Raw genomic sequence first — 12541 nt, 5'->3', positions numbered from 1 at the left:
AATTTAATCTCCCATGTATTTTACTACTCACAGAGGGCATAGTAGATTCAGTCCAATGTCTACTGAAAAGTGAGCTCATCATACAATGTGTATACATATATAGTGTGCTTGATAAATATAAGCATCAGGGGGAAAGCTAATAACTTATGGGGAAAACCTGTACCAGAATACAAAGCATAAGATTAGTCTCATTTCTAACCTCCTGGATAAAGTAAACTTCTCTACTCTGATTTCCTCCTTCCCTCCCCCTGCCATTCTGGAAGAATAAAACAACACTCCAACTCAGACACTTTCTATGTGTAATCTAATAATCTCTTTAATGGGTAGGAGGGAGATGGATTTGTTCAATATGGATGAAAACAGGCTAAATGGGGATTCAAGAGAAGGGGAAGTGTAGATAAAATAGATCTAGAGTCTTCTCAGATGTGCACAATGACCACAGATGCAAGATGCAATAAGAGAAATGCTGACTTCATACAAAATTTCTTCATAAGACTGGTGCAGCCAGGGAATAGGTGCCAAAGAGGCCGTGAGACTTCCATCCAGATGTTCAAAAACTCAGCTGAACAAGGCCCTGAGCAACCTTATCTAGTCTTGGAGTTACCCTTGTTTGAGCAGCAGACTGGACTAGAGACATAAGAGGTCATTCCCACCTAAATTTTCCTGTGATTTTTGTGCTGTAGTTGCTTTTGCCAATTATGCTTCACTTCTCAGTACTTGCTAAACTGTTTCTGACAGCTTTCTCTCCTTACAGTTCATGACCCTGTGCCTACAGGGCCACTGTCTTAGCTGCTATTTCAAAGTGAAATACTAGTCTTCTTTCCAGCTCCTCTTGTCTCAAAGGAAACATGCTAATGTTTCACTGAGATCACCACCTTGTTCCTGTTGTTTTCAAGTTTACAGCCACACAGTTGAGAATTAAATTCTTTATGCTTTACTAGTTCTACATCCAACACTTTACATCAGGACTGCTGTCCTCTACAATGAGAAGGGAGGAGGTGTACTCTTTCAGGAGTTATCAAGGACTTGTACCACATCAACAAAGGGTAATGGCAAGCTTTTGCACCTCCCAGAATATACTCATTCATAATGAGGAAGACTCATGCCTTTGCAAACAGTACACTTGTTTTATGTGAAAATTTCTCTTTATTTCCAAATTTCTCAAAGAGTACAGTCATCTTATAGTGACAGACACTTTAGAAATACATGCTTTGAAAACTCCAAAGGTATCAGAAAGAAAACATTTCACATCATCTTCTATAAGCCTCGTACTCAAACAGGGAACACATGAAAAAAAGTTCTTACCTGTTAGGCAACATCTTGCCCTCTATGTATTTCCCAATGACAGACCCTGATCTTTGCTTCCAGCATGCTTTTGGAACACTTGTTTTACATTTCTGCAGAAATACAAAACAATTCTTACTAACTTACTCCTGTTGTTCATTATGGTTAATGCCTTCATTCTTAATGGTTAAATAATGCAATGAATATGAAAGAAAAATTTTAGAAAAAATCCTAGAGGTATAAATGCTTCAAAATGCTGATGGATAAACTATCAGAACATGGAAACACCGGATCCTGTAATAATTCATCTGCTTTGTAAACTAAGTGGACCACAATAAACCAGCATAATGTCATGAAAAGAAGTCAGTAATATTTTTTACACTAGCAGCTTCTTGTAGGACTAAGAACACAAACAAGTGCAAATTAAGTGGCCTTAGTCTCCTTAAGACAGGGTATTTCTGGAACTTCTTAGGGGCCCATTCTTTGCTGCCTAATAAAAAGTTAATGTGATCTGCTCTTACCCAGTACTGACAGGAATTCAGGTACTCGGGTATTGTACTGTTGTATACACATTTCAGGATATTAGCTACTCTTGACTGAATAGATAAACACAATTTAATTGTTCAATTTTTAGGTTATTTCATCCTCTCATGGTTGCATCCTTAGCTTCTTATAAAATAAATTAATTTCCCTCAAGATAGCTCCAACTTTATAATTCTAAAAATGTAGCTCTTAAAATTGTTCAGCAAATTTAAAAATCTTATTCCCATGTGAGAAAAAAGGTGATACAAATTAAGAATGGGGTGAGATTTAAGTATCACAAGAGTCTGTCTGCTGCACAGCCTTCTGATCCCCTTCTTTTGAAGCTGTTCTGATACATGTTTGCTCAACACTGGGTTTGAAAATAACAGTTGTTTACCTGTAAAAATATGTCACGTTCATCTTTGAGATGTTTGTTCCTCTCCCTGCAAAAAGAACACAAAAGAAACACTGAGGCCAAGTATTTAGAACTGCTGACTTTTCTACTCAACAGATAGACTGGACAGTTGGCAGTATAAAAGGCAAGACAAATACACTTTAATTTGGCATATCTCCACCCTCAATCACACTTTATTTATATTCTCACCACAGCGAGTTCCCTGTCTGGGCCATTGAATCTCCAGTAGGGCTATGCTGATTAAAGCCAGCTGGCATCTGGCCCTCATTCTGTAGTTTATCAAAACAAATGCCTTAACGCATTGAAATCAGTTCTGGTCAATATGCCTTCATTTACTCCAAATTAGAACCTTTAAAGCTTTTCACACTAAAGATAGCTTGTTATGTGGACAGGGTGCAATGAACACCATCTCTATTCATCTCGTGACAGCTGTGAAGGCCTGTTATATCCCTCTGAGGGTTACAAGTTGTGGCTGCAATGAAGAAGTCTTCCTAGGAAAACATCCAACTTCCATTCATTATACAGAAAAGATGAAAATGTCAAGAAATGGAGGCTCCAGGCAATCAGCCAGCTCTGATCAGACCTGACAACACACCTGCTTAGTACATCGTTCATTGTCTCCATCTATTGCCGGCCTGGCCACAAAAGAGCAGCCATTGCAGCCCTGGTAAACAGAAACACCCTCTGCTGTCAGCTCTTTCTATCTGCGGCTCCACTGCCACCAGCAGGCAAAATTACATCACATAGTGTCCTATGGGAAACACACTGCAAAGAGCCTTTCCTCCAGCATGGGAGCTTTACAGGTAACTTTAAAATGAGGCCTCCTGAAGGAAATGCAGTGAATGAAGGCCTACAGGGAAGTACAATCTATAGCCCATGCAAACTCTCCACTCAGCAAACAAAAACTAATATCGCTGCACAATAAAAAGAGGGTTACAGTTGTCTCAACACAACTCCAAACTTTGAAGTCTACCAATACAGAAATGTTACAGAAAAATTTAGCTAACTATATTTTGATATAATTTTACAAATAAACATTTTGGGGAAAGAATCTTCATTTTGTCTGTACTCCCATCACTTTAGATATAACAGAACCTTTTAGTAAGCTTCAAGTCTCCTGTGGCCAGGCTGCTACCACAGAACCAGCTTCGAACAGTTCACCACTGTTTTGGTTTTTTTACATTTGACCTTTGGAACAGAGATTGTCCTACAATACCAAATCACATAAGCAAAGCAAATCTTTCATGTGTACTGCCCTCTACTGTAGGCAAGAATGGGGCTTGCAAAAGGCATACCCTCTTTTGTAACCATTTCTGCTACCTTTTGTGTCATTTTGTGGTGAATTGACCTCGACTGGCTGCCAGATGTGTACCCAGCTGCTCTCTCATTCCCCTTCCTCAACAGGACAAGGGAAGAAAATGGAAAAGCTTGTGGGTCAAGATAAAGACAGGAAGATTGCTTACCAACTACCATCACAGACAAAACAGACTCAACTGTAGCATGGTAAGAAACAAAGACAAAACTAAAATCACCTACTCCCCACCCTAACCTTCCTACTTCATTCCTCCACTCTCAACACTTCTACCTCCCTCCCAATCCTGAGTGGTGCAGGGGGATGAGGAAAGAGAGGGTTGTGGTCAGTCTGTAACAGCTCCTCTCTGCTGCTCCTTCCTCCTCACACATTTCCCTTGCTCCAGTATGGGTTCCCTCCCACATGTTACAGTCCTTCACAAACTGCTCCAGCGTGGATCCTTTCCATGGGGCACAGCCCTTGAGGAACAGACTGCTCTAGTGTGGGTCCCTCATGGGCCGCAGCTCCTGCCAGAAAACCTGCTCCTGCACGGGCTCCTCTCCACAGGTCATAGCTCCTACCAGGAGCCTGCTCCTGCATGGGCTCTGCGCAGGCTGCAGGGGAATCTCTGTTCCAGCACCTCCTCCTCCTCCTTCTTCACTGACCTTGGTGTCTGCAGGACTGTTTCACACACTTTTTTTCTTATTCCTCTCTCTTAACTGCTGCACAGTGTTTTCTACCCTTTCCTACAAACACTTTCCCAGAGGCGCCACCATCTTGGCCCTGTGGTGGGTCTGCTGGGACCATCTGGGATCAGCTGTGTCTGGCACGGGGCAGCCCCAGCCTCTCCTCTTGGGCACAGAGGCCACCCCTGCGGCACCCCACTGCCAACATCTGAACACCTACATCCAGTACATATGCCAACATAATTTCATCCTTTAATGTACCTGTTTAGAACAATGCAAGAAGTTCTTCAATGTAAGGTCTGCATTACCTTAAAAAATCCAGCTGCTTCAGAAGTCCTGACTTCTCTCTTTGTAAGGTCTCCGTCACTCGGTACACCTCCCTGTAATGAAAATAAATAAATAAAATTGTTCTAACCACAGTAACAACACAGCTAAAATGCTTCCCCTGGGAGTATCCACATTTGAGACTTCAGCTTCTCCAAACCTGTAGACTTTATTCTGCATGAATGGTTACTAATTTTTGAAAAGTTTATTCAGTATAAGGCCCACAGTACCACAGCAGTTTGAGTTAGCAGAGGAAGGAGTAGAGGTTCTTTTTAAAAAAACTATAGCTTTATGCTTTATAATTTTTTCAACCTGAGAGCTTAATAAACACTGATACTGGCAATTGCATCATTCAGAGAAGACATACTGATAAAAGCCTTCTCACTCATGGCCACAAAAGACCATGTAATAATTTATCCAAAATTGTTAAGTTTATCTTGCAGCTTGAACCATATGTCAGGCTCATGCATTTACAATTCCTACAATTTCTTTTCAGTTCCTGACTTTATGACTTATGGAGCCTTAAACATTGGACACAGCATCTCAGATTTTTACACTAGATTTACACCATTTACTTAGACTTAACACAACTTGGTGTCTGGCCTTACAGGTTTTTTGCCTTTCAGTGAAGCCTCAAGTTCTTCCTTGCACAGTCTGAACATTACACCTGCTTCAGCAGCTCAGGTCTTACCAGACTGATACAGATGTTTAAAGCAACACTGCAGGTGCAGTTGAGTAGGGCTGAGCTCTAATTCCATAAAACACTATTGAATCCAAAGTGCTTTGTAAATGCAGTAGTATTATTCAGCAGTCTGACCACTGGGCAGATTTCCTCTGTAGCTTTAAAACCAGATCATTCCACAGTCTTTGCTCTGGATCTGAAAAGAGAGGCCTCAAAGAGGAAACAAACCACCTTGAGGAGGAATATTTCTACTGTCTATTTCCAAAACATACAACAAACATGCAAACCTAAAAAGAGTGTTCTAAACACAGTGGCCATTAACAATCATTTATCAGCAAAGCCTATTATTTATACCTTTAAGAAAAATTAAATTAGTAATAACTAATTAGAGTTTGGCACAAAGCTTAACAGAAACAGAATATGTCATCTGATCTTATATACTGCTCTATCCTGAAATATGCCAAATAGCCACAGCTCTGAATTAAGTAGTTCACTGCTGAAATACATAGATTCTGGCAAGATATGCACCACAGTCTGGCATCCATGTGCTCTCCATTGGCAACAAGAGGGTTTTACAGATCCCTGAGCATTTTTTAAAACTATTTTCTATTAAAAGGACTTCAGTGAATGTTTCTGCCAATTACAGTTTCAGGGTGATGTAACTTTTGCTTTGTGCAAAAGGCTGAAGCAAGACAGGTAGATTGATCTGTCACTTAAAGGCCATTAATATCCCTCAAAATATGAATTGTAAATATTTCTTTTTGAAAAATACTTTTTAAGTCAGAGTCAGAATCTGAAATCCAAAACATCTGAACTGGAAACCCCAAAATGATGGTTCTGGATTGCCATAATGCCTTGTGTGAATTTTGATTTAGCTGCATAAGCTACGTTTTATCTTGCTGGCCAGGCTCCTTAGTCAGAAATAACATGCTTGCTTTTGATGAAGAAAAGAAGCCATCTTGGCCATCTCATAGCCTGAGTATACTCTGAGAATCATGTTTCCGACAGACTGAAGGAAAGCTTTGAGGAAAATGGAACATCGTGTGTCACACTGTAATTTCTGTAATTAATTCCAATTTCAATTTGGTATTTCAAAACTAAGACATACTTTTTAACCAATTAAACTGATTTTTGGTTCCATACACCTTCAACAAATGGGAGAACACTAACATTCTGAAAAAGTAGCAAAAGACTCTGTAGAAGCCAGAAAACATGCTGAATTTCGTTGGGGAAAATTAGTAGAACTGCATTTGGCTTTGCTGGTGGTTTCTGCTTATGATACAAACTTAAATCACATCACTGAACACCTTGAGAAGGAGGCTCACTGGCATGCTAAGCAAATGTACCAGAACCCCTGCAGCTGGAGACTTACATTTCCTTCTCCTCGTGTAGTCTTGATGCCTCCTCCTGAAGCACTTGTAACTGTTGTTGAGCCAGGCTTAGATCATGAGACGTTCTCTCCAGGTCTCTCAGCAGCTCCTGGTTAGTCAGCTTCAGCTTGGTGTTCTCTACTTTGGTTTCTTCTTTGCCACTGAGAAGTTCTGTACATTGCTGCTCTAACTGGGATGGAAGAAAAGAGAAAGGATTATAACTAACTGAGGCATTCTGGTTTTGAGGCTTTCAATTCAAGTCTCAGAGGTTAGTTGAATAGGGAAGCTATTTCTATCGAAGCCAACATACGAATAAAACACATATGGTGCTCTTCCACTGTTCTGTATGCAGACATGTTACACAAAAACAAAGCCATTCCAGTCTATGACTGAATTTCATCCAGTTAAAAAACACACCAGGACAAACCACAAAAAAGGTGTTTACAGAGCAGATTAGCAGTACTTAGTTGATATTCACAACTGCTATTTTAGACAATTTCCCACAATGACAAGGCCTACACAGAGCGATTCAAACTTCTGCCTAAAAACTGTTAGGTTTAAATCCGGTAGCTGATAAAACTTCCCATCTCCAGTAATATCAACAAGCAGTAACCTTTCCGCCACCTCAGCTAAATCCACCAAGAAGTGTGAATTAAAGTTTTTTTATTCACTTTTATATGCACCCTCCAAAGTATATATACAGGAAAAAGACACCTTTCCCATGAAACAGATAACAGCAGATGACAGCAGTTTCTGGTATGTGAAGAAATTCCACCTGCATCTCCCTGGCTAACTGAGCAAATTAAGATGACAGAGCAAAAGTAAAGACAACTAAAATTGGTTACTTTTATATCAGAGAAGGCACTACTGACCCGAAGGTATAAAAGCTTTTTCTGTCTGGTTTGTTTTTTTTTTTTTTTTCCAGTATGTGTTTTAAGGGATGTAAAACGTATCAGGAGCATTACAAGGATACCAGTTAAATATTCCAGTTCTAAGGGACTTTGGAGGATTTTGTAAGAAACCCTCATTTTGCACATCCCAATAAGCAGAGCTCACCCAAAACCAAAATCTGTCCTTACCCAGGTCTGCCAGTCTATTCATGCTCCACAACACTGATGTTGTTCTACTCTTGGTTTTGAATGCAACCTTAAGGCCCAGGAATGTGGAAAATGAGGTGATTGGTGACATTGGTCAACACGGATTCACTAAGGGCAAATCATGCCTGACAAACTTGGTGACCCCCTATGACAAGGTTACAGCATGGGTGGATAAGGGAAAAACAAATGATGTCATCTACCTGGGCTGGTGCAAAGCTTTTGAAACTGTCCAGCACAACATCCTCGTCTCTAAATTGGAGACACATGGATTTGATGGATGGACCACTCGGTGGGTAAGGAATGGAATTGATGGTCACACTCAGAGAGTTGTGGTCAATGGCTCGATACCCAAATGGAGAGCAGTGACAAGTGGTGTTCCTCAGGGGTTGGTATTGGGACTGGCACTGTTTAACATCTTTGTTGGCAACATGGACAGTGGGACTGAGTGCACCCTCAGCAAGTTTGCCAACAACACAAAGCTGTGTGGTGCAGTCAACACGCTGTAGGGAAGGGATGTGCCATCCAGAGGGACCTGGACAGGCTGAAGAGGTGGGACCGTGCAAACCTCATGGAGTTCAACAAGGCCAAGTGCAAGGTCCTGCACATGGGTCAGGGCAATCCCAAGCACAGGGATTGCCCAGACCTATGTTCAGGCTGGGTACATAAATACAGGCTGGGCAATGTGTGAATTGAGAGCAGTCCTGCAGAAAAGGACCTGAGGTGTTTAGTGGATAGAAAAATATAAGCCAGCAATGTGCACTCACAGCCCAGAAAACCAACCGTGTCCTGGGCTGCATCAAGAGGAGTGTGGCCAGCAGGTCGAGGGAGGGGATTCTCCCCTCTACTCCACTCTCATGAGACCCCACCTGCAGTGCTGTGTCCATCTCTGGGGCCCCCAACATAAGAAGGACATGGACATGCTCGAGCAGATCCAGAGGAGGCCACGCAGATGATCAGGGGGCTGGAGCACCTCCCCTGTGAGGACAGACTGAGAGAGTTGGGGGTGTTCAGCCTGGAGAAAAGAAGGCTCCAGGGAGACCTTATAGAGGTCTTCTAGTATTTAAAGGGACTACAGGCAAGATGGGGAGGGACTGTTTATCAGTGAGGGTAGGGATAGGACAAGAGGTAATGGTTTTTAACTGAAAAAGGGTGGATTTAGATTAAATATAAGGAAGAAATTCTTCCTTATTCTATGAGGGTGGTGAAACACTGGCACAGGTTGCCCACAGAAGTTGTAGCTGCCCCCTCCCCGGCAGTATTCAAGGCCAGGTTGGACGGGGCTTTAAGCAGCCTGGTCTAGCTGAAGGTGTCCCTGCCCATGGCAGGGGGTTGGGACTAGATGATCTTTCACGTCCCTTCCAACCCAAACCATTCTGTGATTCTATGAAAACAAAAGCAGAAAATACCTTCTGGCTGGGATTGTGAAAGGTCAGGAACAAGAGTAGTGTGGATGCACTTATCTCAGCAGCAGCACCAGCTTAATAGATATGCTGAACTGTAGCCTCAGCTGGCTCACAGTTCATATGGAACACTGACCAGCTGGGCAACAAATTACTACTGAGCAATGTTGGTTTACATTGATAAATCACTTCAGTTCCTGAGTATTGCTTCCATTCCTTGATAGAAAGAAGTTATCTGTTCTAAGGCCAAATTCTTCAGGTACCAGAAGACACGATTTCTTATCCAAAGGAGTGGTTTTGGGAGATGCAAAAACTGATCACACAAAGACAAACTTTCAAAAAGCTTAAGAGCAACAAACTGCAGGCAGAATTCCCACTTACAGAACAGTATGGCCATCTGAAAATTTACACAGAGTCTGGCCCGGAAAGATAACTGCAATGGTAGCCCTCATCAGCTCCCAGAATTGTAGGTTCTGGTGTTAGAAATGCTGGGTATAAATCCTGGTGCTTACTCTTGTGAGAAAAATAATTATGTTGAAACTATGCTCAATAGCAGATGCTCATAATATTTAAACCCTGGGACACAACAAGAGGAGAAATGGTTATTTTACAGCAATACAGAGCTCCTTCCCTTCACTGTATCTATACAATCCTTTAACAATGCCAAACACTACTTTTAAAGCATTCATTTCAACAACTCTCAATACAGTACAATAACTCATTAGGTGGATGCTCAGCTGGTACAGAATGGCATAGACCACATAGGCTCTAGCTGCTTAATGGAGTTGCAAATTAGCTCCCAGAGTCATCAAATTGATGAAAATTGATTGGGAAAGATTCATGGCCCATAGTCATCTTTAAGAAAATCTAGGTAACGGAGAGAATTAACCAATTACCTCAGGTCAATCAGAGACACAGTAGCTGTGTATCTTCTCTTTTTTTGACAAAAATGGGATGAAAACTCTAAGTTTAAAATTGAGTGAAGAACTGGGATTGTTCAACACAAACTGTTGCTGTGGACAGATATTGCTGTTCCTCAAAGACACATACATTAAGCACTCTTCATGGATTCCCTTGTTCTTAGCCCAGCATCCTTTCTGTATTTTTCTCCTATTTATTTCAGGTGTGTGTGAAAGATGAAACATTTACATAGTGTTATAAGGCTGGAGATTATTTTGTTCTTTATGCCTTTCTTAACAATCCTATCACTTGATTTGCATTTTTTGAGTGCTACTGATCCATGACCTCTCAGAATCCCAAGATCATGCTCTTCAGCGGCTCTCATCAGAACAGAACCCATCATTTTATGTGAGAAGTCAAGTAACTCTCCTGCCTTTTACTGGCTCTACACCTACTTTCTTCCCCTAATACAAGATTCTGTGCTCTAGATGTTATGCTGGACATCCTCTGTCCCCAGTGCGTCCTTCTGAGACATGCCATCGCACATCCCTTGAGGAACACTACTGAGAGTACCTTGTGCTTTATCTAAGCAATGTAGATCAAGCTGACAGTTCAAGATCATGGTAGCCAGCAAAAAGGTCCCAAGACAAAAGAATCCTGGCCTCCAGAAGGCCAGTCAACATGGAATCAAATCAGTCATGCCAGGCAGAAGACCCTCATAATGGACACTCCCCTGGCTAACTCGGCAGAAACAACCCTGAACTCATCTTATCTGGAAGTTTCCTTTCACATTTTTTATACTAATTTCCAACACAGGAATAATTACACTGTATTTAAAAAGAAAAAAAAATAGAAGAAAAAGACTTATTAATGAAGTTTGGAAAAAAGGATTCTTATTACTCCAAAGTGGTTCTTTCATACAATCAAGCATGGAAGTTGTAATTAAACAAAGCTACCATTACTGTCTGCAAGAATAGATTTAATTATCAAAATATATTTCCATGCAAGACAAGGAGGTGAATGTGACAGAGTGCTCTGGATAAGGCGAACATTAGACAGGTGGAAGCTAACCTAGCACACATATCTAAGTGAATGAAGAGTAATACCAGAAAATGAGTGGGGTTATAGTATTATAAAAACAGATCTCAGAAAAGATGAGAGTCACCCTCAGAGATGATCATTAGTAATTAGAAAAGCATATGTACAAAACACTGCCTCTAACTACACTAAGTATTCAAACAAACAGGCTAGGCTGCTTTACTAGGAAAAAAAAAATCAAATATTGCATATAAGATTGACAACAGGTACCAATCAGCTGGTTGAATAACAGAAGTTTCAAATGCCATCAATCATCTGAATAAAATTATCTCACTCATCACATCGTTAGAAGTAGTGAATTCCATTCATCCAACACAGCTTCCCTTCCACAAAAATAAAATGGGACAGTTTAATTTTTATGGTAGTATGAAGATTCTGTCCTCCAAAAGCACCCTTGTTGAGACTCATACAAATTCATAAGGGAGAGGGGAAATGATAAATAATAGAAACTACAAATAAAATAGAAAACACAGTAATACTATCATTAATAAACAATGCAATGAATAGAAAAGGAAAACAAAATTAGACCAAAAATAGTAATAAAAATAACACATTGTTTTATGTTCTCTAAGACAGGCAATAGTAGACAATAGGTAACGTAGACAATAACCATAAGATAAACCTTCCTGATGCAGTATTACTGCAGTATTAAGATGCCTGTATTACTTGATTACACCAGGCTTAAAATTGAGTGTAAGCCTTTGTATAGCTTCTGTGGGGTTTTTTAATACCAAATTTACAACACATATATTTTAGAGAATCACAGGAGAAGGGTTTTACAGAACTATTGGTTGATAACTAAGTTTTAAACACAGCTTTAAAGAAAAAAAAAAAAAAACAACAAAAAAGGAGAATATTAAAATGTAATCATTACAAAACATTTATAAATAATTTATTATATTTTTGAAGTTAGCTTCAGACTAAAAATGCCTGATTTTTGTGCCCCCACAGATATCTTCAAAGTATAGATTATGTCACTATAGTGCTGAAATGTGGTAAACAGCCTGCATAAAACCACATCTATTCTGATTCACAGTGGTACTGAACAAAGGTAATTAACATCAGGCAGTTGATTCCAAATATGTAATGGCCTATATACTCATCAGCTAAACCTACATAACTACAGCAAGCTAGAGATTTGTCTACCCTCTTACTCAAGTAAAATCCTACAGTTACCATCAGCTTCAGCCGCACCTGGATTCATTGCTCAGAAGAGGATCTAAAAACTACACATAACTAGGAAACTGCCCTCAAACTTCTTTTTCCTCTTTCACCCCTTCCTCTCTTACTTCCCTCCTACTTCCCAGGACTGGCACCCCTAAGCACTGCTGACAGGAAAAGAAATTTTACATGTATTTTATATTCATATTGCACAGAGAAAGTTGGTTTCACAGCATTTCATTTCAGCCCTTTAAATTCCAGTGTTAACCCCTTTCCCTATCACCAGTCTTTTATGTACTGACCTTGGAGAC

At 40.4% G+C, this 12541-nt stretch overlaps 1 protein-coding gene across 1 annotated transcript in view; it reads right to left on the bottom strand.

Annotated features, from left to right (window-relative positions):
* The window catches only part of CRACR2A (calcium release activated channel regulator 2A), a 52964-nt gene that overhangs the window by 17593 nt on the left and 22830 nt on the right, over positions 1–12541 (bottom strand). The window contains exons 7-10 of the mRNA XM_074901242.1: positions 6577–6764; positions 4507–4578; positions 2204–2249; positions 1306–1397 (exon numbers count right to left, since the gene is read on the bottom strand). Coding sequence (XP_074757343.1) covers positions 1306–1397; positions 2204–2249; positions 4507–4578; positions 6577–6764 — 398 coding nt within the window. The remainder of the gene's footprint in view (positions 1–1305; positions 1398–2203; positions 2250–4506; positions 4579–6576; positions 6765–12541) is intronic.

Source organism: Athene noctua, chromosome 3 (assembly GCF_965140245.1).
Source record: "Athene noctua chromosome 3, bAthNoc1.hap1.1, whole genome shotgun sequence".
Lineage (NCBI taxonomy): Eukaryota > Metazoa > Chordata > Aves > Strigiformes > Strigidae > Athene > Athene noctua.
This window is presented reverse-complemented; position numbering and strand designations above follow the sequence as displayed.